Raw genomic sequence first — 27,905 nt, 5'->3', positions numbered from 1 at the left:
AAAAAAAAAAAAAAAAAAAAAAAAAATCCCTTTAAAACCCAATACAATATTGGAGAAATTTGGCTAATTAACATTGCTCATAAAGCTCTTAGTCTTGATGAAAGTAAAATAAGACATATTGTAAAGAAACACACTGGCAGTTTGGCAATTCTTTCTTAATATAGTTAAGCATGAAGCCAGATAGAAGCCAGATATAGCAAGAGCCAAATTTCATCTACATGCTTACATTGCTTCACACTACGTTTGTTCTTCTGCACAGATATACTAGCATTAAAGTATAATACTTACTGATCACATACCTAAAGTGATTTTTTTTTTTTTTTTTGAGACATATTCTCGCTCTGTCACCCAGGCTGGAGTGCAGTGGCGTGATCTCGGCTCACTGCAACCTCCGTCTCCCAAGTTCAAGCGAGTCTCCTGCCTCAGCCTACTGAGTAGCTGGGATTACAGGTGTGCACCACTATGCCTGGCCAATTTTTGTATTTTTAGTAGAGATGGGGTTTCACCATGTTGGCCAGGCTGGTCTCAAACTCCTGGCCTCAAGTGATCCACCCACCTCAGCTTCCCAAAGTGCTGAGATTACAGGCATGAGCCGCCACGCCCAGCCTAAAGAGAATTTCTTAACTGCACAAAATACATAGTGGTATTGGTGAACCTAAAGACAGTAAATTGTGTATCAGAAACAAAATATTCATCATGTGTTTTTTAAGGCTCTGGGTAACACTGTAGCCAAGGTAAACTGAGTAGGAGAAGAATTTGGGGTTGGTTTCTTGTTTGTTTCTTTTAATTTGCATTTATTTGCCGTTTGTTCTTCTTTAGGTTTTATTTATATATACATATTTATAAAACCACTGACGGTTTTTAGTTTCTAATGGAAGGCTTTTATTTGGTTCCATGAATAGTCATTTTGTTTCCTATGCATTTCCAGCAACTCATCATTTGCTCTACTTAGCTGCAGTTCTAAGCACTACTGCACTTTATGATTTACTGTTTTGTTACCTGCATTCGCATATGCATGCTAATCACTATTAGGGCAGGGACCATTTCTGCTGTGCTCATCATTGCTTCCTCAGCTTTCAACATGACACTCCCTAATAGATAATAGGTGATTAGTAAATTACCTCCAATGCTAACATAATACTGATGCCTGAGTTGCTTATTTTATTTCCGTCAAGGTGTATCAAATCAATATAGGAGTGCATGAAAAAATGGGATTCACACCAGTTTGTGTTTCACCCAATTACTTCTTCAGGTGCCAAGCTACACTGGTCACTAGAATGTCATTCCAAAGCCTTTTAGTTTTGTAGAGCAATTAGCACTCAAGTTAGTTGCCGGTTTAAATGCAATTTCCAAAAACTGCAAAAACATCAGGAAAAACTGGCACTTGGAGACTTTTAGGATTCCCAGGCCCCCTCTCATCGACATAGTTTAAGCACCACCTCCTTTCACCTGTTCCCCAGAAGCCTCTTTTCATCTCCAGCACAAAGTAATTCGATACAAATTTACAAAATGGTCAATACCCAGGATCACCTGTCTCCAAAGCTAGATGGAAACACCTGTATTAAAACCTGAAGCTATTCAGTCTGAAAAAGTCCGGCTCCTCTCCAGCTTCCAGTTCTTTGGAAGTGTAAATAAGACCCGCAGAGTCAGCATCAACTTCCTTTAAGTTCAGACCGCATTTTGTGCTCAGTACTGTCATCATCTGCCCTTTGTGTCCCAGTCCTTGGGCTGTAAGGTATACTAAGGAAGAACCCTTAACGTATTTCTCAATCTGTCAGTACCCAGCCAAGCACACAGCAGACTTTAATACTAGTGAAATAAACGAAACAGAAACAGAAAAATTTTTCCCCAGCTTTGAATCTAAATAGATGAGCACCCTTAAGCCAAGTCACTTCCCCTCGCTGGAACTCAGTTTCCCCACTGGGCCTGCGAGGGCTCCTCAAACTCTGACAACCTCTAGTTTGAAATGCTTCGGAGATCTTACCACAAACCTGGGGTTTCCGGCAGGCTATCTGTATTGATTAAAAGACGGGAACAACGCAAGAGAAAAACAAGTCCTCAATTGTTTTCCAGCAGGAGGGCGGCGCTGGGGACACTCACCCTCCCTAAACCAGGGGGCCATGTAGCTCAGGATGTAGGTAGGGTCCAGGGTCTTCCGGATGTAATCGCGGAAGGCGCGCAGGCTGCGCCGCTGCTCGAAGGTCATGCCGGCCTCTGCTCCCAGCCGCGTCCCAGCGCAGCTGCGCCTCACTGGCTTTAAAGCCGGGCTGGAGGAGGAGGGCGTGGCGAGCGGGGAAAGCAGGGATTTTCCGGAGAAATGATACCGGAGGAGAGGCGGCGCTGCGGGAAACTTTAGAGGGAAAATCGAAAGTGCAACTAGTGGCGGGCGGAAGCCGCAGAGGCTGGGCTTCCTTGGGTTAGTTTCGTTTCCCTCCCCATCCAGGGAGCTGGGGAACCGCGGGAACCGGAGAGGGCTTCTAGAAATTGCTTTTATTTTTATGATCTTATATTTTGTTTTGCTTTTATAGCGCTAACGTTTAGATACAGTAAAATGCACACAATCTGAGTGTGCAATTCGATGAGTTTTGTAACGTGTACACCGGTGTACCCAGTTCTCCCACGATGGCGCGGTCCCTGGGTAAGTCTATGTCTAGCTTTATGGGAACCACCACCTGTTTTCCAAAATGATTATAACCAGTTTACATTCCCACCTACAGTAGGAGAGCTCCAGAAGATACACACATTAGTCAGCATTTTTTTAAACTTCCATCTTGGTCGGTGTGAAACGGTATATAATTGTGGTTTTAATTTTAATTTCCCATATAATTAATGGTGGGCACATATACATGTGCTTACTGGTCATTCATATACCTTTTATGAAGCATCTGCTCCAATCTTTTGCCTGATTTTGGAGGTTTTTGGTTTATGGATTTACAGGAGTTATTTATTCTGGATACAAATTGTTAAATATATGTATTCAAAATTTCTTCTTCCAGTCTGTGGCTTACCATTTCATTTTCTTAAAGGAGTCTTTTGAGGAGCAGACATTTATAATTTTGGAATTTATCAGGTTTTTCTTCTGTTTGTGTCCTCTTTGATCAATCTTTGCCTACCCCAAGGTCCTGAAAATATTGTTTCCTTTTAGGTTATATTTGTAGCCTTTACTTCTGGGTCTATTACTATCTCAAATTAATTTTGTTGTGGTGTGAGATGGGGGAGTCCAGGTTCATTTTTTTTTCCATATTTATAATTATTTCGGCACCATTTGTTGAACACTTCTCCTTTTGCCTATTGGATAGCCTTGGGACCTTTGTAAAAAAAAAAAAAAAACGAAGTCCATTGAATGTATGTGTGTCTATTTCTGACTCTTGTAAATTCTGCGTCATACTACCTATGACAATACCACTGTCTCTTGGTTACTTTAGATTTCAACTAAGTCTCAAAATCATCTACTACTAAATCCTCCAAATTTATTTTTCACTTTGAAGATATTAGCTATTTGAGATTCTTTGCATCCCCCCCCCCGCCCCCAACACCTTTTTTTTTTTCTTTTTTTGAGACTCTGTCTCCCAGGCTGGAGTGCAATGGTGCAAACAGGGCTCACTGCAACCTTGAATCCCTGTGTATTTCCATATGAAATAAGAATTAATTTGTCAACTACCCTTTCCTCCCCCCAAAAAAAGCTTATTAGGATTTTGATCAATATTGCTTTGCATTGAACATACAGAAAAACTTGGGGAGAACTGACATCTTAACAATATTGAGTCTTCTAATCCTTGAGGATGGTATATCTTTCCATTTACCTAGGTCTTTAATTTCTCTCAACAGTATTTTATAGTTTTGTTTCATTTTATTTTACAGATGGGGTCTCACTAAGTTGCCCAAGCTAGAGTACAGTGGCTATTCACAGGCACAATTATAGTGTGCTACAGTCTGGAACTCATGGGCTCAAGGGATCCTCCTGGACTCAAGCAATCCTTCTGCCTCAGCCATCCAGAGTAGCGGGGACTACAGGCATGTGCCATTGCACCTGGCTATTCTGAACTATTTTGTTATTTGATGCTACTGTAAATGGAATTGTTTTCAAGACTTCATTTTCAAATTGTCTGTTGCTACTATATAGAAATACAAGTGATTTTTGTTTGACCTTATAACATCCAACACTGCTAACTTCACTTATTCTAATAATTGTTCTGTAAATTCCTTTTTCTAGGCAAATAATTTCATTTGTGAATACATAATTTAACTTCTTCCTTTCCAATCTTTATGCCTTTTATTTCCTTTCCTTATAGTTTTACTTTTTTTTTTTTTTTGAGACAGACTCTCATTTTTATCAACCAGGCTGCTGCAGCCTCCACCTCCCAGGCTCAAGGATCCTCCCACCTCAGCCTCCTGAGTAGCTAGGACCACAGGTGCACGCCACTACACCTGGCTAATTTTTGTATTTTTTGTAGAGATGGGGTTCTGCCATGATGCCCAGGCTGGTCTCAAACCCCTGAACTCAAGTGATCCACCCATCTTGGCCTCTCAAAGTGCTGGGATTACAGACATGAGCCACCACACTCAGCCAGTTTTACTTCTTTCTTTCCAGTCTTTATGCTTATTGCTTCCTTTATTATTGTACCTCCTAAAGCCTCCAACAGAAAGTTGAATAAAAGTGGTGACAGTTGACACCATTACTTTATTGCTAATTTCAGTGGGGAAATAATCAATGTAGCAATAATCACTTTAAATTTATGGTAGCTGTAAATTTTTCTTAGATACCTTTTATCAGATTGATGAAGTTCTGTTTTATTCCTGGTTTGCTGAGTTTTTATAATGTGTTTTCCTGCATTTATTGAGGTGATCATATATTCTGTTAACGTACCAAATTTCATTGATCAATATTTCAATGTTAACCCGACCTACCATTCCTGGGATAAAACTCATTCAGTTTTAGATACAAAGGATGCTACATCATGACCCAATGAGTATTTTCATAACTTTTGTGTCTGATTTTCTTATAATGCCTTTATCAGGTTTTGATATCAGAGTTATGCTAGTCTCATAAAATAAGAGTTTGTTTCAGATTGGTATCATTTTTCCCTTAAATGTTTAACAGAATTCACCAATAAAACCATTTGGGCTTGACATTTTCCTTCCTTGAAGATTCTTTATAATGATATCAGAGTTATGCTAGTCTCATAAAACAAGAGCTTGTTTCAGATTGGTATCGTTTTTCCCTTAAATGTTTAACAGAATTCACCAATAAAACCATTTGGGCTTGACATTTTCCTTCTTTGAAGAGTCTTTATAATCAATTAGATACAAAGTTATTCTGAATTTTAATCTTTAATCAGTTTTGATAAATTGTACTTCTCAAGTGTTAAAACAAATGGTAAGCCATTAGTCTTAGGTAGTTCTAACACCCTCGTAAGGAAAATGAAACTTAAGTTTAGCCAATCACAGTTGGCTAAGTGGGGCATTGGTGATATTGTCATAAATTTCTCACTTGGATAGTCCAAACAAGGCAAACACTCAAACTTTAGTGAAACAATTTCTTTGCTCTGCATCTCTTCAACCGCCTCTAACAGAGCCCCAAACCACTTCTGGTTTGTAGCTGCTTAATTTATGAATCACTGCTGGAACATCTTAAAATTTTAATGTGGAAAAGTTTATATTTTAACACAAGGAATCTGATCATTTCCTCTAAATTGTTAAATGTATTGGCATATGGTGTTCATGATAGACCTTAGTATGTTTTTGCCTTTTTGCAAAATCAGTCTTGCCAGAGATTTACCAATTATATCTTTTCAAAGAACATACATTTAATTCAATAATTTTATTATTTTTTTAAGTGACAGGGTTTTGCTGTGTCATCCAGGAAAATGGACTCCTTTGATGTATGTTAATAAAATATAACTTTAACCTCTTTTAGCTATAACTCTTTGCATTCTTTTAGCTATATGTCTCTCTCCATACACACACATACATATTTGTATATACTCTATGTGTTATTTTATACATGTGTGTGTTTAGTGGTTCCACTAGGGATTACAATATGTATCTCCAACTTATCTCAATCTATTTAGAACTAATACTGTACCACATTAGTCAAAATATAAGATCATTTCAACCATATAATTCCACCCCATCCTTTTTGCTATCATTGTCTGAAATTGTACTTCTACGTATGTTATAAAATACATACTACAATAACACAATGTATTAACCTTGTTATAGCTGGTTGTCTTTTAAGTAAAATAAGAAAAAAAAATTAGTCTTTTTTTATTTTCCATGCTGTTTGCCATTTCTGGTGCTATTCATTGCCTCTGGTAAACACTGGTTCCCATCTAATGTCATTTCGCTTCTGTCTTCTCCAATCTGTTAAGGCTTCCAGTAACTTTTTCATTTCAGGTGTTTTTGTTTGTTTGTTTTTGGTAGTTCTAGGATTTCCATTGTTTTTTTCTACTTCTCATGTCTCAGCTGAGAACCACTATCTGTTCATTCATTAAAACCATCTTATCCTTTAAGTTCATGAACATATTTCTAATAGTGCCTTTAAAGTACTTGTCTGCTAATTCCATCTCAGAGCCTGTTTTAGTGACTGCTTTTTCTCTTGACTATGGGTTCATTCACATGTCTAGTATTTTTTTTTTTTTTTTTACCCTGGCCATTAGAGATGTAATATACAATCTCTGGATTCTATTATTTTACTCTCAAGAGTATTACATACTAGTATTATTTACTAGCATGCCACTAAATTACTTACCTTAAAACTTACAAAGGCATTGTTTACACACTGTGGTAGGTCTGTTTCAAGTTTTGCCCTTATTGCAAGGTAAGTCCTTAGTCCTGAGTCATAGTTTTCCACAGTAAGCTGTGGCCCTGCATGGGTTCCAGTGAAAAGTCCTATATGTTTCTCAGCCCATCTAAGTTGGTGGGATTCAACCTCCAAGTTCTATATTCCCTGTGGTGGTGGCTGAAATATATCTATTGAGCCCTTTTAGCCTTCCAGCTATTGTTTACATGGGATCTTTGGAATGGAATCTTCCCTGCACATGTGCATTTCACAGTCAGGTAAAGATTTGAGTGAAAGTTACATACAAACTTTAGGGCTTGTTTTCTGTGTCTACTTTCTGAAATTTCTCCCTCAAAATCCAGTCACTCTGGGAGTCCCAGGGTCCATATTCTGACACAATGACTGTGTCTCCCTGCTCACATTCTAGCCTACCTATGGACTGGGGAAGACCTCAGATGAAAAGCCAAATAAACTGTTCTCATACGGTGTCATCTCCAACTTTCAAGGGTCTAACTCCCTGCAGTTTCTGCTTTTTGATTGTCCTCCAGTGCCTTCAAGTTCTTTATGTCCGTGTGGTTATGTTTTGTCTATGTTTATAATTATCTCATGCAAGCTACTCTGCCAATAACTGGATTTGGGTTTTAGCTGAGAAAAATATGATCCAAAATTCCTTTAATAAGGTAAAGACATGCCTCCTTCTATGCTACCAGGAAATAATGTATCCCTGAATAACAATGGATTTAGAATACATCAACAATTATAGATTATATCTGAAAGAACTGAAGCTCCAGAAATGGAATCATTTGACAGATTCATAGGTAAAATTTGGCCAAGGCCAGGAAAGAAGGGGAGTGTCACATAATGGTAACATCTCAGTCCTGGGCTTAAAATCTAGGTGACAGGCTGATAGGTGCAGCAAAGCTCCATGGCACACATTTACCTGTGTAACAGAGCTGCACATCCTGTACATGTACCCCAGAACTTAAAACTAAAAATAAAAATTAAGAAAACTCAGTCTTAGACCATCTCCTCCCTGGGCATTAATTTACTCAACACATTTATAGCGTATCTACTGTATGTCAGGTACTGTGAAAAACACTAGATATGTGGAGATAAGTGGAAAAGAGTCTCTGTCACGAGCTTAGAGTCTGATTGGAGGAGGAAGAAGACATGATAAAGATGTAAAAACACAAATAGTAACTGTCAAATGTCAAGTGACATGGTGAAAACTATTTCAATACAGTGGTAAGGGAATACCTTTCTAAGCAGGTCACATTTCAGCTGAATCCTGAATAAGAAGGCATTAGCTATTTTTAAAAAGCAGGTAGGCCAGGTGTGGTGGCTCACACCTGTAATCCTAGCACTTTGGGAGGCCAAGGCAGGTGGATCATTTGCAGTCAGGAGTTCGAGACCAGCCTGTCCAACATGGTGAAACCCCGTCTCTACTAAAAATACAAAAAATTAGCTGGGTGTGGTGGCACACACTTGTAGTCCCAGCTACTTGGGAGGCTGAGGCAGGGGAATCGCTTGAACCTGGGAGGCAGGGGTTGCAGTGAACCAAGATCGCGCCACTGCACTCCAGCCTGGGCAAACTGTCTCAAAAAAAAAAAAAAAAAAAAAAAAAAAAGCAGGTAAAACGGTATTCCATACAGCGAGACAAAATGCACAAAAGAGACAAAAAGAAAAAGTGAAAGATGCTTGTAGCCGGAACTCTGTGAGCAAGGGATAAATGGTATTGCAGTGGAACTGAAACCGTAAGTAGCATCTTTAAGGCAAGGAATTAAGTGCAATGAGAACATACTGCAAAGTTTTAAGCAAGCAATAACATAATCTGATTAATTTTTTTAAAAAACCTCTCTGGCTCCTATCCAGAATGAGATCAGTTGGGAGGTGACCCAAGTAAAAGATGATGAGAGGCATAGATAAGGACATTGCAGCAGAGAGTGTAAGAAGTTAATTGAGATATATTTTAGAGATAGGATTGAGTGGTTGGCAGAGGAAAGGAATGAGAAAAAACTGGGATACATTCCATATATCTGGTTTGAGCAACTGGGTGAATGATAGTACCATGACTAAAGTGGAGAATATGGCTTTAGAGCTTACCACATTCTAGTGTGGGAGACAGAAAAGCAGATGTTACACAGTAATAAGTACAGTGAGGAGAAATAAAGAATAAGGGAATAAGGAGTAATGTGGCTGCTTATATTAGATGAGTTGGTCAGATCACCATGTAAACAAACTCAGGCCATTGTGCTGGAAGGTGAGAAACCACATAGGGAGAGCCCAGTAACCCCAGTTGAAGCTTTAGATCAGCCGACCCGCAAGTTGACTGAAGACACACAAAAGTGGCAGACAAGACAATCTTGGCAGGGAGTGTGTCTAGGAGCTAATATGATTCAGATATTGGTTTTGGTAAACAGGCAGGGGTTGTTTGAGCCTGTGCTGACCACAACTGCTCAGTCACTCAATCCTATCTCTAAAATATATGGCTGGTAAAGTAGAAGGTTTGAGGAAAAAACATTGTAAAACAGCCATTATGCCAAATACAATGAACAAGAATACTACAGAAACTTGCCCTCTAATGTTGTACAGCATATGAAGCTGATAAACACCAGTCTGCAGAGTTGCTAGTTACTGATTTCCCTCACGAATACTTAGCAGCATGCATGTAGGCACAACTGAAGAGCTGGGTTCATCCCGACTGAGATCTTGCTGGGTAAAGTGTTAGCCAACTACAGCTTGCATGCCAAATCTGGCAAGTCTTGTTTTTGTACAGACCAAAAGCTAAAAATTGTTTTAACATTTAAAAAGTGTTGTAGGCCAGGCACGGTAGCTCACACCTATGATCCCAGCACTTTGGGAGGCCAACGTGGGAGGACTGCTTGAATACAGGAGTTCAAGCCATGCTGGGCAACAAAGCAAAGCTCCACTTCAATTTGAAAAAAAAAAAAAAAAATGTAGAAAAATATAAAGATTATGTGACACAGCCTGCATCTGGCCTTAGAGGAAAAGTTTCCCAACTCCTAAAGTAGGTAAATATGAAAGAAACAAGGGCAAGTGAGTTGGAGGGTATTATAAGGAGAGTGATTAAAACATAATCCAGAAAATCATAACTGGGCATGAAGGGAAGCAAAGGAGAGTGACTGATAGAGTAGAATCTAAAGATGGTACTTCCCAGTCCTATAGTCTGTCTAAAAATCCTATTAGATTTCCTTGGAGGCACCCTAACCTGCTCCACCAGAGCAACAGTTTCTAATATAATAATCACACGAAGGTAAGCGTTTAAGGTGCTTCTAAGGATCTAAAAATAAGATTAACCTCTCAAAAAAAGTCTGTTTACATTCCATAATGACCAGGGCACTGTATTAGTTAGATACAGGAGACACAATATAAAATTGAAGAAGCTAAGAAAGTATATGGGACTGTGGGAAACACTTCTTGGCCTCTTTTGAAAGCTCCTTTTCTGTTGCCAGGCAACTTTTCGTATTTTGTTCCCTAGAATTCTCACTTATGTCTGCTTCTCATGCTCTACCTCCTCTCTCTGGAGTATTTCATCCTCCCACAGCCTCAGTACTACTCTTTCACAGCAACTCGTAAATCATCTCTCTAGGCCCAATCTTTCCTCCAAGATTCACACTCTAATTTTCAGATTCCCACAGGAAATTTTCCTCCTGATGAGTATCTTCTATTTCATCTGTGACAGTGGGAATGTTGTATACCTTTACTGACCAATATGGCAGCCACTAGCCTCGTGTGGCTATTTAAATAATTTAAAAATAAATTTTTAAATTAATTTAAAAAATTTAATTAATTTAAATTAATTAAAACTAAATAAAATTTAAAGTTCAACTCCTCGGTTTTACCAGCCACATTTTAAGTGCCCAATGTCAACATGTGGCTAGCAGCTACTATTGAACAGCACACCTCTGGGATGCTTAGTCTCAAACTGAATTCATTTTCCTCCCAAACTATTCCTATTTCTGTATTTCTCACCATGGATGGTGGTATCACCATGCATCTAACTCTCATATGGGAGGGGGAAGGTCTGGTCATCCCAGAATTTTCCCTGTCCTTCACAACCCATCTCCATCTAAATGGTACCCAAATATTGTCTTGTCTACCTCAGAAATCTCCAATCTAGACTCTTCTCTGGATCCTTATTGTCAGTTCTTGTACAGGCCCTTCTGGTATCTGGTTTGAGCTACTGAAAACAACTTTTTGTATGTGAGACAGGCTCTCACTTTGTCACCCAGGCAGGAGTCCAGTGGCGTGATCATGGCTACTGCAGCTTCAAACTCCTGGGTTCAAGCGATCCTCCTGCCTCAGCCTCCCGAAGTGCTGGGATTGCAGGCATGAACCACCACGTCAAAACAAGAGTTTCTTCTACATTCCTACTAGTTGTTTCTTAAGAACAAATCTAATCGTTCCATTCCTACCTTCTTTAAGATTCCTGTTGGTTCCATCCTATTCATCCTTATATCCCTAGCCTTTAGAATAGTCTTGGACTTTATGTACTCAATGCCTGATGAATAAATCAGTTTTACAGATATCCAAAGGGATATCCTCTTGTCCCAGAGAGAACTATTTACCTATTTACAGTGCAAATGGTCATCAGATAAGCTGGAGCCAGCCTACTCCAAGCAAATTGTAGGTGCCTAATTTTGCCCCCTTGTGTCTATATAAAAGTATATTACGCAATGTTCTGGAGTAACCACAGTTGCAGATTCTACAGGTAGGAATTTGGCCTCAGAGCTTAGCTTAATTTGAACACCATTTCCTTCCCTTTTGCTTTCTTCAAGGACAGATCCAATGGTACTTACCATCACACAATATCTTTGCAGGTAAAATAGGAAAGAACTTACCATTTTCATGACATTGTAACAACTAATCTTACTGTATTTTTTTAAATGGCCATATCCCAGAGTTTTCTAATAACTTAGTGATTCAGGTTTTGACTAAAAACCAAGAATGAGGAAATAATTTATTCAGCAAATCTTAAATCTTCTCTGCATGCCAGTCGCTGTGGAGGAGCACAAATATAGTTTAAAGGAAGATATATAATCACCATGACACAACTATTTCTTTCTCCATCCTATATCTCCTGCCATCACCCAGAATGTCTTTCTTGAGGATATACCTACAACCTCACAGATCATTATTATTCTCAATTAGTTACCTTCAGCTCCACTCATTTCAATTCACTCACCTACTTCCAACAATGCCTATAATTTAGACACTCTCCAGTATTTTTTTTCTGTCTTCTTACTCCTGCCCTTGTACCTATTGGAACCTCATTGGAAAATGAATCCCTTGATAATCTCCCAGCTTCATGTTCCTCCCTACTCAGCCCAGATAAACAGAATGCACCACTCTCCCCCTCAATTCCCTTGCGCCTTTGTCCTTCTACTGCTCATCCAGAACATCAATCATAAGTCCATCCATTTATTCATTTGCTCAGTATAAATACTAAAAGCATGCTATAGGTCCAACATTAGCTTCTGCTTCTACTTCCAGTGTTGGATGCTGGCGGGACAAAAAGAAGTCACAAATCGCAGTGCCCCACAAATTTAAATATTCCATCTCAGGTGAAGCCTCAACACTAATCAGCAATTCTTAACCCTCTCTCCGTGCCTTTCAAGGGGCATTTTTCCACTCCTCTCCAACCCAATCCTACTCATAATCCAACCTTCTCAGAAGATGGCATTCTTCCTATTTCATAAAGGAGAGGCTTTAGGGCATCTATTACCTCATCTTAATGCATCTACCGACAAATACCTCTTTGCCTGTTTTTACCTCCTGCCATTTTATAAGACTTGTCTTTGCTTGTCCATTGCTAATTTCATTTCCCTGTGCTCTGGACCATCTTTCCCATCCAGGAACTTTGTTTCATTAGTCAACCTTTCCTTCTCAAGGGGCTCTCTCACCTTCCCACTTTAAGTTTCAAAACAAAAAAACAAAGCAAACTCTTTTGATTTTATACCTCTCTAAACTCTATACTCTTCCTTTCATAGGGTTCTAGGGTCTACATCTAAAGGTGCATCCACACTGAATGCTGAGGAAATCAGAGTTTTGACACAGGGAAAGCCCTCCCCCTCCACTTCCCATTCCTTGCCCCAATTGTTGGGAATTCTGGTAGTGGCAACAGCCCAAACCAGATCACACCTGGGTTCCAGCACCCCAAAGTGACTTCCAAAAATATTCCTGCATCCAAAGATGTGCTGCTGGCTTGCTCAGCACGTCTACATCCTACACTGGCAGGGGACTGCCATTATTCTTCACAAAGGAAGAATTCCCAGCATGTGCGGGTTGTCCGCTTGCCTCCTGCAAGCCCCTTTGTACACCCTGCTCATCTTTACTATAGACTTGATGAGTTAGTGAGGCCCTTTAGATTGGCTAGCCTAGAAAGTTGGGAAGACTGAACTCCACTACATGGAGTAGGAGGTAAAAAGCAGTAACAAACTTCCGTGTTGTCAACGAGGATCATGGGTAAGCAAGCATGAATGGCTGAGGTACATTTCCTTACACAGGTTAAGTGACAAAAGTCACAACACTGAGAATCTGAGGTAAAATAAAATGCCACGGACACTGAATTCAGATGAACAAGTTGAAAGAACATACTACCAGTCTAAAAGTTTATAAATAGCAGAGCTTCTTGAAAGCAGGCCTTGGCCCATTTTTAAATTGTCCAGGTCCTATTCATTCGCCCAGCGTTTTAAGCACGTTGGTTGTAAAGTAGTGAAAGAATCTAGCTGTTCTTTCACTACTTTACAACCGATACATAGTTGTCACAGAACTTTCAGACTGGTGGAAGATAAGGCATTTAGTAATCAACTCCTAATTGTTTTGAGTGGTCTGAAGGAGCCTAAAGTTATTCAAAGCAGTTATGGGGAGGTGGGAAGAGGGCACATTTTTAACAGAAATCTAGGTTATCCCAGGTGAAGTTCAGTTTCCAGCAGAAGAAAACTGCCACGAATGAAAGCTCTCATGTAGTAGGGAGCAGCACCTCCATAGCACTGGAGCAGGCTAGCGTGGCATGAGCCCAAATGAGGTAACAGAAATGCTCAAGATGGGCCAGAGCCTAATTAGGCAGAAATCTATAAACCACATCATGCTGTGGATTTTTTGTCTGCTGGAAGCTACTGAAGAATTTTAAGTAGCAAATGAAATGAAAATTTAAAAAGATCAGCCAGGCACGGTGGCTCACGCCTGTAATCCCAACACTTTGGGAGGCCAAGATGGGGGGAATCACCTGAGGTCAGTTCGAGACCTGCCTGGCCAACATGGTGAAACCCAGTCTCTACTAAAAATACAAAAATTAGCCAGCATGGTGGTGGGCGCCTGTAATCCCAGCTACTCAGGAGGCTGAGACAGGAGAATCACTTGAACCCAGGAGGTGAAGGTTGTAGTGAGCCGAGATTGCGCCACTACGCTCCAGCCTGGGCAATACAGCGAGACTGCTTAAAAAAAAAAAAAAAAAGATCTTTTCAGCACTGCATCACAAATGGATGGGGGAAAGTAGTAGGTGTAGACCAACAGTGAATGCAGGCTGACCATTATGGTAGCATAGATGAGATCTCGGCTATCCAGATTGGATGTGGATAGTATAGACACAATGGAAATATCAGAAAAACCATTAGTGCCCAGATTTGGCAACTGAATGATGGAAGCTAAGGAGAGAGATGAATCAAGTCTTGGCAATTTTTGGCTTGAACAACCAAAAGGATGATGGTGCCATGTACTGTTTTCATTAAATGTTTAACTGAAAACATGATGTGAAATTACAATGTGGAAGTGTTTTTAATACTCAAAAATTACATTGTTACAAAGTAATATCAAATTTAATGTGATGAGCTTACTTAAAAATTGCCAACATCAATTTTAGATTTCTCTCATTTTAAACAATTTTCTACTGCCCTTAGGATAAACAGATTCTAAATATGGCCTACCAAGACTGTTCCCACCCTCTGTCCTTTGTCTAATCCTGCTTTTAGTTCTTGGAATACAGTAGACTCTTCATCTGCCTCTGGATCCTTTGCTAACAGTAATTCCTCCCCCGTTAATGCTGGCTTGTTCTCTGGGTTCAACTATTACGTCCATCTATGATTAGGTTCCCATTCACTTATAAGGGAATTACACTTTCTCCTCAGAGAACATATGATAGTTTATAATATTATGCTTATATAAATATTTGTCTTAACAGTCCATAAGCACCATGAAAGCAGAGAGCATATCTGCTTTGCTCTACTGATAAAACTTAGTACAGAACCTGCCAACAGCAGGCATTCCAATTTCTACTGAATTAAGAATGAATAAGGCAAGGCAAAGGCAAACTGAAAGCTGAATAAATGTTACATTTAACTAAAGCTTCACGGTTCAGTAGCAATCCTACATCAGCCTAAACGTAATTTTATCATCTCTAAAACAAGATAAAACATAACCACTTTACACAAAAGAACTACCAATGTAAAAGAAGTATAACACATTTTTTTTGGTTTCTGTTAAGAGTCTTGCTCTGTCGCACAGTCTGGAGTGCAGTGGCACAATGTCAACTCAATGCAACCTCCCTCCAACTCCTGGATTCAAGCAGTTCCCTTCCTCAGCTTCCTGAGTAGCTGGGATTACAGGCGCCCGCCACCACATCCAGCTAATTTTTTATTTTTAGTAGAGACAGAGTTCACAATCTTTGCCAGGCTGGTCTTGAACTCCTGGCCTCGTGATCCACTCACCTTGGCCTCCCAAAGTGCTGGGATTACAGGCATGAGCCACCGGGCCCGGCCAACACGTGTTTTTCTTCATGGTTTTTTTTTTTTAGCAAGTTAAATGTTGTTTTGCTAATAGAAAGCAAGTAACATACTTCTTAAAATCAAAGAACTAAAATAATTAAAACTATGAAGTATTTGTTCACCTGAAGTTCAGTATTTATGATGTAATTATACCCTTAGCTACTTTCAAGATTTTAGGTTTACTAAAATAAACTTAAAAAATATATACTGCATAGGAAAATGTCTGATTCTTGTTTTAAACTGTTACTGTTTTATTTTTTTTTTCTTTTGTTGAATACACATTTGTTTTACTAACAGTCCAGATAAACAGGTATATAAAGGAAATATTAAATTTTTATTTTGGCAGAAGATAAACTGTGCAGATTAAAATGCCTCAATTCAACCTGAAGAAATGGTTTTGAATCATATAAATTTTTAAGAAGAAAAATAAAGACTGTCCAAAGGGATTCTCCTAGCTTATAACACATTTCCAGATTAACTCTCAAAAAAAAAAAAAAAAAAAATTCAAAAATACTCATTGACTACCTTAAAAATATGTCAATACCATATGGCTTTATGAAATAACTTCTAAAATTTATATAATTTTATTTAAAAAGGACCCCAAGTTTTAAATAAACTGCTAGCAATAACATTTTCTTCACTTAAAAGTGCATATCTTTGAGGGTGGGACATACATAGTTTTTGAACAAATAATGATTTTTACAAATTACACCCCAAAAAAAAAATCACTTAAAATATTATAAGGAGGAAGAGAGTTTTCACCGAATGTCATCTTTAAATAGACTGCAGTAAACGACATTCTTTTTCCTTTTTATATCATCAGAATTCTCAATGAGATGCTTTGGCAGTTTTAAGACATATCACAGTCTCTACCAAGACATACTGACATTAATGATGTCCGGGGAGATGGCAACTGCCTTGATGGCTCAGTTTGAATAGACACAATGTTACTGGGCTGGTTCTCCAAATCAGAAACAAAGGTACTCTCTTCTCTTACATCAAGAGTTTGTTCAACTGAATCTGCCGGAGGTGGAATATTATCTACAGTTTTGTTGGCATTATTCAAGCTATTAGTAAGTGTGGCAGTATCACACTCCTTATCCAGCACACCAAATTCATCTTCTATTGTAACTACATCTTTAGTTTCTAATGGTTCCAAGGAAGGAGCCAAAAACTCATTTTGTAGAGGGTCTTGAGGACCACTATTGTCACATTCTGTATCCTCCTTTACTTCAGAATCCTTATCACTGTCACTGTCAATGGTAATTACAACTGGAGAACGTGAAGGATTATCTCCATGGTGTTTCTTATGCTTCTTCTTATGTTTCTTCTTTTTCTTTTTATGGTGTTTAGTTGTATCAGTAGCTTTTCCTTCATAAACTATCTCTACACTTAGGCTCCGGGTCTTCCTTTTTCTCCTTTTGTGTTTTGTCTCTCTGTCTGATGATCGGCTGTCTGAAAAGCTATCACTCTCATTTTTATAGTTTCCATCCAATTTTGATGAAGATTTTTGGTAATGACTGTCCTTTGCTTTAGAAGCAAATTCACGAGATGGCTGAGCCACTTCGTTAGTACCCTCCAAGTGCCGTGTTTTGTATTTTCGTTTCCCTCCAGGCTTTTCATTTCTCACCCGTTCAGTCCCAGTAGATGCAGTCCTTGATCTGTTACTAGACAGGCTCCTTGATCTGTGCCTTTCATAGTAGTAATACTTCCTCTCATTGTGATTATTTTTTTTCCTAGCATTTGTTCTTTCAGAAAAAGACTGAACTCTAAATTCTGGACTCGAAGATTGTCTAGAATAATGAGCTCTGGACAGAGTCCTCCTCCTGTAAGATGATTCGTACCCATCCCTGTCCTTGTTTCTACTGTAATAAGTATACTCCCATTTGTATCTGCTTCCATAATTATTTCTTAAATAATAACGATCTCTATTTCTGCTCCGTGATCTTCTTTTACCATGATCACTGCTACGAGACCTTGATCTGCTTGTGCTTTCACTACTGAGAGACAGAGTTTGGCTTCTTCTGGACCAACTGCTGTCTCTAGTTCTTGATCTCTTTTTGTCTCTTCTCCCTCTAGGTCTGCTACTTTCCCGGCTTCTGGATCGTTTGCTTTTCATCCTTTTCTTCCCATGATGCTTTCTATGATTCTTCTGATCATGTCCACTTCTACTCTGAGAACGTGAATCTGAACTTCTTGATCTTCCCCTCTTCCTATGTCTATGGTTATATGGAGAATATACCCTGTCTTCTCTTACAGATGAGCTCAGGTCTCTGGGAGTTGACAATGATGTAGATCGTTTCTCTTCCTTCTTTGATTTGATTCTTATACTAGAATCACAACGCCCTTTATTTATTTGTTCATCCTTTCCAAGAACAGAGCGTGGAGATGAGCATCTACTAACATCACTATCACCAGAACTGTAAGACTGCTCCTGTTCTTGTGTCTTCACTGTCTCCATTTTCTCATAAGAACCTAAGTCCTCAGAATCAGAGGACAGTTCAACAAGTTCTGGGGTCCTCTCAGCTAGAGGTTTAACAAACCCAACAATGACACAATTATCTGAAGAATCATCACTGTCATTATTTAGGTCTTCATTGGTTTGTACTCCTTGTATCTGAGATGTGGCTCCTCCTGTGACAAGTTCTTCATCTGAACTGTCAGAAGTATTTAAAAGAGAAGACATAGTAACGTGTACCTGCTCTGAGCTTGAGTAAGATGGTCCAGGAGTTTCATCATCCCATGGTGCCTGACTAACAGTGGCTACATTAATATCCAGCTCTTGGGTCTCAGCCTCATCTGGAGATATTGTTATGACTGAAGAGTCAGAATGGCTGCCTTCTTCATATGAAGGAGCAGGGCAGTCATAATTGGCATGCTGGTCAAAGGCTGCCATGTTAAATGGAGATCGGGCAAAACTGATAAATTCATGTATAAAATGCTCAGTTCGATTAAGTAAAAATGGTCTTAAATCAGACACAAATGCCTGACTCTCCAAGTCATATCGAGTAACATTACTCATGATAATATGCTGGACAATATTCACTAAAGATCCGTGAGCTCCAAAAAGAACTGTAAGTTCACGTTTTAACCAGGGGACTAACCTGTGAAGGCAAGCTGGATTTCTGCGGAAAAATTCGGCTGAAATATCCCTATAGCGGCCACCATCTTCAATATTTCTAACTCGAGCACCAGCACGATAGAGAGTTCGTCTAAAATTAATAATATCTTGTTCTTGAATTTTCCGCAAAGATCTTTCATCTGCGGTAGTTGGCCTCCTTATTGCAATTTGTCTCATAAATTGAGGAATTTCAACATCTCTAGATCTTGTTGAAATGCCTAACCCTTCAAATAGTACTCCACTATCTGGTGGAGTTGTTGTTCTTCTGTTCACGGTCCTAGTAGGTGAATAAACAGAAGCATTTCGTTCTCTTGTCAGAGTTGTACGGTAACGAAATCGTCGATCAGGTGTGACAAAAGAACCATTATATGAAGGCCTTAGGACATACTCCTTGAAGTCATCTTCCGCCCTCACAGAATGAAAAATAGAATCAAAGGGCTGTTTACATAGTGGACATTCAGCTTTGTTTTTTGACCACTCCTGTACACAGCGAAAACAGAACTTATGTAAGCAGCGATCTAAGTAAGACACATTATCAAATCTATCCAAGCATATAGGACACTTAGAATCAGGAGATGCATCAGCTGGTACTGTCTGTTGCAATTTGCTAGTGCCAGCTTTAGGTGAAAAGTTGTCCATTTTAAATTCCTTAGCAGCTGATGCCATTATCTGTAAAAGGGAAAGAAATATATCAGTAACCTGATAATAGAGGAATGACTAGTCTCAACAAAAATGCAAATAAAGACCTTGAAACATATTTTGGTGAAAATACTTAAGTGACCCATAACTTTTGCTGCATTATAAAGGGGCAATGTAAGCACAGTAACACAGTGCTTAAAGCGTAAGCTCTGAAGTCAGATTTCCCAAGATTGAATCCTGGTTCCACACTACCAGTGTGACTATGTGTCAGTTACTATCTCTGTGATTTAATTTCATCTGCAGGTCAGTGATAACAGAATCTCCCTCACAGGTTTTGTGACGATGTAAAAAGCTCTTAGAAAAGGTACCTGGTACACAGCAAAGCTCTCAAATATTATGTAACATTCTATTATTCTTTTTAAAAATAATGAGAAATATCTGACATATGCAAAAAAAAAAAACCAATAAAAAAAAAAACCATACCAAATACCCATGAATCCACCACTTATGTCCCTTATCTTCCCCTCCTATCACTCCCTAAAAAAAAAAAAAACAAAAACACACCAGTCCTCAGTTGATGTTATTTCTATGCATAACTTTATACCTTTCATATACATATACCACTAACAATACAGACTACTGATTTATCTGTGATATGTTATATGTGCTTTTGTAAAACAACTTTGGTGAGATATAACTTACATACCAAAAAGTTCACCTGTTTAAACCAATCCTATGAATTTTAGTGAAAGATTCTTTTTTCAACCTTAGCTCATTTTAAAAAGGAGAGAAATCTTTTAGTGAAGATTAAATAATAAAAAAGCAGCCAAGGGGCAGTGCCTCGCTCACAGCAGCTGCTGAGTAAATGTTAGCCGTTGTTATTACTACACTAAGTTACTATTACTACACTATTATATTCAGTTAATCACTCATTCCTTTCAGCATTCCTATTAAGCCTTCCTTTAACTTTTTTTCTTTAATCCAAAAGTCAGGCCACAAAGTATCCTGAAATCATGTTTTTGGTCCCCTTCCCTATTATCCTTTCACACAAGGATGACTAGAATATTAAAGATTAGTTTATAGGTTTACACTGGCTTAAACCTTACAAAATGAATTTGCTAGAGCTGAAATCTAGTATGCATTTTGGCTTTATAAGTCCCAAAGCTGAATTTTATACTAATCATTTCGAATGTATTAACTATTAGCTATTATATTCCTTTATCACAGGAAGTTTCATCATTAGTCAAGTGGGGTCAAGTTAGTCAAATAACAAAATTGTAATTTTCTAAATAGATTCATTGGCCTTATTAAACGATAAGAAAAACCAATAAACTAAACCCACAACAAAAACTCATGACTGTGAAATACAAGTATTCCGCCATAGGTTTCATATTAAAGTTGCTCACTTTAGAGCATGTTGGCTTTCTCAGAACCATAACTTAATAGAGAATCAACTAATGCTAAACAAGCATTTCTTCAGGGGTCTAGATATTTCTAGTCTTCAATTTACTAGACTGAAAATGCAAAAAATCATCACTGTCCTGAAAGGTCTGGAAAAGTAGAATTATAAATACATAATACTAATTGCTTTTCTGTCCATACAAACTCTAAAACCCGGGGCCAGACACGGTGGCTCACGCTTGTAATCCCAGCACTTTGGGAGGCCGAGGTGGGCAGATCACCTGAGGTCGGGAGTTCAAGACCAGCCTGACCAACATGGAGAAACCCCATCTCCACTAAAAATACAAAATTAGCTGGGCGTGGTGGCCCATGCCTGTAATTCCAGCTACTAAGGAGGCTCAGGCAGGAGAGCTGCTTGAACCCAGAAGGCAGAGGTTGCGGTGAGCCAAGATTGCACCACTGCACTCTAGCCTGGGCAACAAGGGCGAAACTCCATCTCAAAAAAAAAAAAAGAAAAAGAAAAAAAACTCTAAATCCCTAATACTGCACAGTATTCTCAGCATTTCCCCCTACTTTTAACATTTTTTAATCTGCCCACTCAGAAAATTTAAAGAAAGACACACATAAAATTAGAGACCTTTCAGTTCAGAGACTGTATGTGTGTTAGAGGGAAGGGACAGATTAAAGTTGGGAGGGAAGCAAAGAGGTTATCAAAAGATTTGGACTGAAGACCAGGTTTCACCTAGAACTAGCTCTAGTTAACATGGAGACACTCACCTTACTCTAGACTTTAGTTTTCTCCTCTATATAATGAGGGGATTACTGGACTTGGAAAAAAGACCAGTGAATTCCAAATTAATACATTTGATCTTCACTTAGTTCTTTCAGAGTTTTAGTGTTTACTCAACACTTCCAGTTCATATAAAAATTACAGCTGAGGGCTGGGCACGGTGGCTCATGCCTATTAATCTCAGCACTTTGGGAGGCTGAGGGAGGAGGATCACTTGAGGTTAGAAGTTCAAGACCAGCCTGACCAATATGGAGAAATCCCATCGCTATTAAAAATACAAAAAAGTAGCCGGGTGTGGTGGCAGCACCTGTAATCCCAGCTACTTGGGAGGCTGAAGCAGGATAATCACTTGAACCTGGGAGGCAGTGGTTGCGGTGAGCTGAGATCACACCATTGTACTCCGGCCTGGGAAGAAAAAATGAAACTCTATCTCAAAAAAAAAAAAAAAAAAAACAGAAAAGAAAAAAAAACTACAGCTGAAAATGAATCAGGGAATTACTAGTAGGTAGTAAACTGGTAGTTGAAATAAAATAAAATCTGAACAAAGTATGATTTTAAAAAAAAAAAAGAAGGAAAGAAACCTTACCCTTCTCTTCTCTAGTTTTATAAGCCTGTTAACCACTTTGACAGTAAAAGGTGAACGAATGATTGGTAATGTCCTCCATAATAGGTTAAAAAAATGAATTATAACTCATTCTTGTATTTCACACAGGCAACATTAGCTGAAAAGAATCTTAGCCGGGTATGATGGGTACACCTGCAGTCCCAGCTACTCAGGTGGCTGAGGCAGGAGGATTAACTGAGCCTGGGAGGTCCAGGCTGCAGTGAGCCATAATTTCATCACTACATTCCAGCCTGGGCAGCAGAGTAAGACCTTGTTTCAAAATAAACAAACAGTCTTCATCAGAAACATCAAAGAGGCCAGGCATGGTGGCTCACACCTGTAATCCCAGCACTTTGGGAAGCCAAGGCAGAAGACTCAGGAATTTGAGGCCAGGAATTTGAGACAGCCTAGGCAACAAAGCAAGATCCAGTCTATATTTTAAAAAAGAAAAAGAAACATGAAATAAGAATGCATGCAGATCATCAAATAAGTAGTTAGCTCTTAAAAATCGTCACTAAATACTAAATTAATAAGTTTTTGAAAATGCTAATGAAGTCAAACATATGACCCAGCAATTACACACCTAGATATACCCAAGGGAAACAAAAACATGTCCACACAAAAACCTGTATATGAATATTCACAGCAGCTCTAGTCATAATATCTCAAAAGGAGAAACTCAAATACCCATCAATTGAACAGATTAATAAAATGTAGTCGATCCATACAATGGCATTTTATTTGGCAATAAAAAGGAACAAAGTACTGGTAACATGTTGTAACATGGATGAACCTTTTTATTATGCTAAATAAATGAAAAAAAAATTCACAAGAATCCACATATTATATGATACCTTTTACATGCAATGTCCAGAATAGGCAAATCTATAGAGAAGAAATTAAGCTGGTGGCTGTTGCTGGGGCAGTAATGAGGTTTCCTTCTGGGATGATGAAAATGTTCTACAATTAGATTATTGTGATGGTTGTACAACTGTAAATATTCTAAAAATCAATGACTTAACTTTAAAACAGGTGAACTTTATGGATGGAATGCAATCTCAACAAAGCTGTTTAAAAATACAAATTAAGGCATAAAAATTGGGATGACCAGATACAGATTAAGAGTGGCTGATTTGCAAGAGAGGTTCTGGATTTAAGTAGCAAAGGGAGACCTGATAATAGACACAGTACTTCGGGTTCTGTAAGAAGCCTGAATAAATTTACGTTTCTCTATCCTAGCACTCTAGGAATTAGGACTATAAATTTACACAGGAGACAATCAGTTCTTCAGTCACACTTTACCTAAACTGTCTCCCAAATCCTACAGAAGTTTATCACCTTTTTTTTTTTGAGCTGGAGTCTCGAACTGAAGCCTGGGCTAGAGTGCAGTGGCGCTGTGACCTCGGCTCACTGCAACCTCCATCTCCCGGGTTCAGGGGATTTCTCCAGATGCAGCCTCCCAAAGAGCTAGGATTACAGACGCCCAGCACCATGCCCAGCCAATGTTTTTGTATTTTACGTAGAAACTGGGTTTCACTACGTTTGCCAGCCTGGTCTCGAACTCCTGACCTTGTGGATCTGCCTACCTCAGATTACAGACATGAGGCACCGCCCTGGCCAGTTTACCATCTTTAGTATAAATCGATTAAGCCAAAACTTCTCTTTCCCAAATCCTCAAATCTGATTTTAACAAGAATAAGAACACTTCATGTCACAATTCAGGGAAATTTCAGATAATCGGGGAAATTTCACATCATCAAGATGGACACACATCTAGGGAAAACGGATGAGGGATATAAGGAATCAGGAAACTCAAATCTACATTTCAGAGACTGGGTATTTGAAAAACTGCACAATGACATGAAGTAGAACTGCGCCATAAACTCAGACTTCCTACAAAAGTCATCTATGGCATACACTGTATACAAAATTTAATCATCTGCTGATTACATTTGCAGGAGATATGTTAATTCTGACACAGAGCCAAGGCTGAGAATCACCACCACTTACTAGGTGTGTGACCTGGAGGAAGTTACTTCTCAAAATCTCATGTTTTCTCAATTCTAAAATAAAGTAACAATACCCATTTGAAAAGGTGGTTGTGTGACGGGACATATTTTATGAAAACCCTTAGCACAGTGCTTGATTCACAGTAAGAACGCAACACTGTTCTCTATAGAATGTGAAAATGAAGTGAATTTTGGTAGCTCATCAGCCATAACTAATAACAAAATAATTATCATACTTAATATAACTATCATACTATTTCTAGGCGAAGTGACTAAAAAGGGTTCACAAATAGATGAAATACATTACCCAAGTGTTAAAAATAAACTGGTTCCTACCTCTTGCCACCTTAAAAAAAAAAAATCACTGTACCTCTCTGAACTGTATTTTAATCAATTCCAAAAGAACACACAATAGTTGTAGGAGCTACCTGACCAGATCCTATCGAATTTAATTCCAATTCCAGCAATAAGAATTGGTTGGGAACTGCTCCCCTCTAAAACCACTCATTCCAGACAAGCATGATTGGTTTTAGCTGATTGTATAGCTTTCTTTGCATTTCATGGACAAAAACCAGAAAGCTCTCGTCACTATTAACTTAAATCTTGGGCAACTGTTTCTTAATTTATCTTAATCTTGAAAATCACCTATCAAAAGGTCCACTCCGTTTTCCTCTTAAATCACTATGTGGCTCATCTCAGCACTGCCCCTTTCCAGCCTACAATCAGCAGCCCATGAGGAAAGCTGCAGTAAATGGATGGATGAACAAGTCACAGGCAGACAATTTCTGCCCAGAATGCGTAACACAGCACAGACGAGTGCAAGAACCACGGTGATAGTCGTTTGCTTTGATTCAGAACTGCCACCGGACAGACCTAAGATAAGCACCAGGCGCATTACATAATGAACTTAAATATTGTTATTCCCATTTTACAGACAGATTCAGGGGCTTAGGGGACCTAGGCAAGGTCACACACCCTGTAAGTGGTGACGCTACGATTCAGTCTCATTGCTTTTTTGTTTTTCCCAGAGACCAAGCTCTTTCCATTACACTGCCAAGCTCGCGCCCCTCGAGAGCGCTTGTTGGAAGCGCAACCCTCGCCCGCCCCCCCCCCCCCCCCCCCCACTCCACAGGTGCGCTGCAGGAGCCGCCAGGGAAACCCGGCCCTGGCCCGCCGAGGCCCGGACGGCCCCGCAGGCCGAGACCGCAGCCTTCGGGTCCCGAGGCACCGCTCCAGGCGAGAGCGCCAGCTCGACCCCCGCGCCCCATTGTTCCGGATCTCACTCACCTCGGAAGATGCCGGCGCAGGCCTGGCTGGGGCGCTCGCCGCAAGCTCCCGGCGGCCCAGAAAGCTAGGTCGGTGACGGCAGGATCCGCGAAGGCGTACCCGGCGACTTCTCCGCCTACCCTCCGAAGCGGGAGCAGGCGGGGGCGCTTCACCCTCCTCGCGAGACAGCGGAGACCCCAGCGGCGGCTGCGACCCCTGTGACGCAAAGTGCTCATCACCAATGGCAGCTCCGAAGCAGGGCAGAGAGCGAGACCCACCCCCCAGCTCCCGGCGCGTCAAAACACAACACCCGCCTTCGTCACGCATGCGCAGCAGACGCGCGCCAGCCTCGAGGGCGGGGCTCAGCGCGCCGGCCGAAACGCGGCCCCTCCCCCGCGGCGCCAGACCCGGGATGAGCGACCCTCCCAGGCTGAGAGCACGACCCTCACCGTCACTAGTACTCAGCCGCTCGGGACACTGGCTGAATGTTCGCCCCTAACTTACCCAGAAAACACAAGAACTAGTTCGACGTCGTTTCAAGCTCACCAAACTCTGCGGGAAGTTACGAAACTATCTAGTGTCTAGATAGGGAAACTGTTACATGGACGTGAAGTCTAACCTCCTGTTGCATATCTCCCGGAAGCAAGACCGGGAGTCCAACGGGATCCAAAACCAGTATCCTATAAAGTCTTCAGAGAGGGATCCCCTCCAAGCTGGGGAGAAACAGGACAGCCCAACAAACAGGGCCTGGACTCTTCCCCAAACAAAACACGTTTTTCTCCGCTTTTCCCCTTCCCACTCCCTGAAATCTAGACACTCTTTTAAGATAATTGAGAGGTATAAAGAACGTCTAGAGCCTAAAGCGGCCCGTTGCCAGATTCTACTCCTCAGACCTTAAATGTGAGCGTCCCAAACATTCTAGAGCTGAACCTGGTCCGCTCGCCCGCCAAACTGCCGTGCTTGAGTCTTAGTATCTCACGCGCGGCCGTTGAAGGGCATCAGACACGCTCAACAAACACTTGTTGCTTGATTGGTACATTATGGCGGCTAACGCGTCCCACCTATTTCTTCTAAGAGATATTATTTTTACATCAAGTTATACGTTTAAGAATGGCTCGATTTACAGGAGTTCCCACAACGATTTGTCACATATAAAAGAGTGGGTGCTATTTTTAAGTCAAAGATGAACAGACGAACGTCCATCAAAATCGTGTGGTATCAGATGCAGGCGGGGCGGGGGAGAAAGCGTTAATTCTTCGAGCGTTAGACGCCGATGTAATATTTAAAACAGATTGCTTTCCAAACTAACTTTTAAATGGACACGACAGCACCTTATCCTGCACCACTAATGCATTGCAACTAGAAAGAAAACCAGTGGAAGCACGCCTATCTTGATCTCTCTAATTGGAAAGAAAAAAAATTAACATTTTCTCGTTTATTTCTTCCCTTCTCTAAAAGGCGGGCTAGGCCCCCAATCACGTGATCCCGCGCCCAACTCCGGGCGGAAGAGGCAGGCGAAAACGCTGCACGAAGCGAGTGGGCGGGCGCTCGTGCCCGGTTGAAAGATGGCTGCCGCCGCTAAGCAGCCACCGCCTGGGAAGTTACTCTGAGGCCCGCAGCTCCCGCCGGCTCCCGCGGACCGCTGCCGCCTCCTTACCATGAAGCCAGTGAGTCGTCGCACGCTGGACTGGATTTATTCAGTGGTAGGTCCCGGGGCTCGCGAGGCTCCACCGTCTCGACTCACTGGGCCTGCAGGCATAGGGCCCTATTTCTTCAGCACCCAGTAACTCCAAAATCCATTCTTGAATTAAGCATTTCACTCCCTCACCTCGACTCCGCCTCTTCCTGAAGGATACGATCTTCCGCTTCTTACGTAAGGGCTGCTGGGTGTACCCGCCACGGGAACCCCCTTTATTCGACTTTGTTACTGTAATTCCCACCTTAGCAATGGCACATGGTAACCTGACCGGGGCGAAGGGAAATATCAGACAAATTACAGTAATTTTTTTGGCTTTCACACCTCTTTTGCGGTTTTTGGTTATTTTAGTTGCTGCTTGCCATCGTTTTAATCTCCTGGGGCTACGTCATCTATGCATCAACGGTGGCTGCAAGACGACAGCTAAGGAAGAAATACCCAGACAGAATTTTTGGGACGAATGAAAATTTGTAACTCCTCTGGATTTAATTCTCTGCAAATAACATTTCTTTCCCTCATGCTTATGTAGATTTAAAAATAAAATTCATAATGCAAAGTTCCCAAGTTTATTTTTGCATTATCCTTTATAATAAGCACTAGTATGCAAATTTTTCAAATAGAAATTTTAGTATTTTACCTTCTCATGACAAAATACAGCAACCGAGATCCGAAACAGTCTTTGAGTATCAGATCATAGTTAGCATAAGCTTTTCAATCAAGTTTCTAAATTCTTTTAAATGGCTCAGAAAGATTTCTTTAAAACAAAAGTGCTGGACTTTCTGTTCTTATATTTGTTTATTGCGATATTTCACTCT

At 40.2% G+C, this 27,905-nt stretch overlaps 3 protein-coding genes across 3 annotated transcripts in view; 1 reads left to right on the top strand and 2 right to left on the bottom strand.

Moving 5' to 3' along the window:
- DDX58 (DExD/H-box helicase 58) overlaps window positions 1-2,368 on the bottom strand; it is a 65,504-nt gene extending 63,136 nt beyond the window's left edge. The window contains exon 1 of the mRNA XM_032299992.1: window positions 2,101-2,368. Within this exon, the coding sequence (XP_032155883.1) occupies window positions 2,101-2,206 (106 nt within the window). The 5' untranslated portion in view covers window positions 2,207-2,368. The remainder of the gene's footprint in view (window positions 1-2,100) is intronic.
- Window positions 2,369-15,788: 13,420 nt separating this feature from the next.
- Window positions 15,789-27,431, bottom strand: TOPORS (TOP1 binding arginine/serine rich protein). The gene is made up of 3 exons (XM_032299991.1): window positions 27,052-27,431; window positions 25,416-25,610; window positions 15,789-19,354 (listed from the first exon to the last, which is right to left on the bottom strand). Exons 1-3 carry the CDS (start codon window positions 27,052-27,054, stop codon window positions 16,415-16,417), a joined length of 3,138 nt encoding a protein of 1,045 aa, XP_032155882.1. The 5' UTR covers window positions 27,055-27,431; the 3' UTR covers window positions 15,789-16,414.
- Window positions 25,819-27,654, top strand: SMIM27 (small integral membrane protein 27). The gene is made up of 2 exons (XM_032299998.1): window positions 25,819-27,097; window positions 27,442-27,654. Exons 1-2 carry the CDS (start codon window positions 27,053-27,055, stop codon window positions 27,562-27,564), a joined length of 168 nt encoding a protein of 55 aa, XP_032155889.1. The 5' UTR covers window positions 25,819-27,052; the 3' UTR covers window positions 27,565-27,654.
- The last annotated feature ends 251 nt before the right edge of the window (window positions 27,655-27,905 follow it).

This window comes from Sapajus apella, unplaced genomic scaffold (assembly GCF_009761245.1).
Source record: "Sapajus apella isolate SASKATOON/1434 unplaced genomic scaffold, GSC_monkey_1.0 scaffold42, whole genome shotgun sequence".
Taxonomy (NCBI): Eukaryota; Metazoa; Chordata; class Mammalia; order Primates; family Cebidae; genus Sapajus; species Sapajus apella.
Note: the sequence above shows the minus strand (reverse complement) of the source record. Positions and strands in the feature narration are given on the sequence as shown.

Bases quoted from the DNA above. Each gene is read 5' to 3' on its own strand.
- SMIM27 (XM_032299998.1), top strand. From the start codon at position 27,053: ATGAAGCCAGTGAGTCGTCGCACGCTGGACTGGATTTATTCAGTG. The intron at 27,098-27,441 runs GTAGGTCCCGGG...TGGTTATTTTAG, and splicing joins TGGACTGGATTTATTCAGTG to TTGCTGCTTGCCATCGTTTT.
- TOPORS (XM_032299991.1), bottom strand. The intron at 19,355-25,415 runs GTGAGTGAGATC...TCCCTTTTACAG, and splicing joins CTGCGCCGGCATCTTCCGAG to ATAATGGCATCAGCTGCTAA.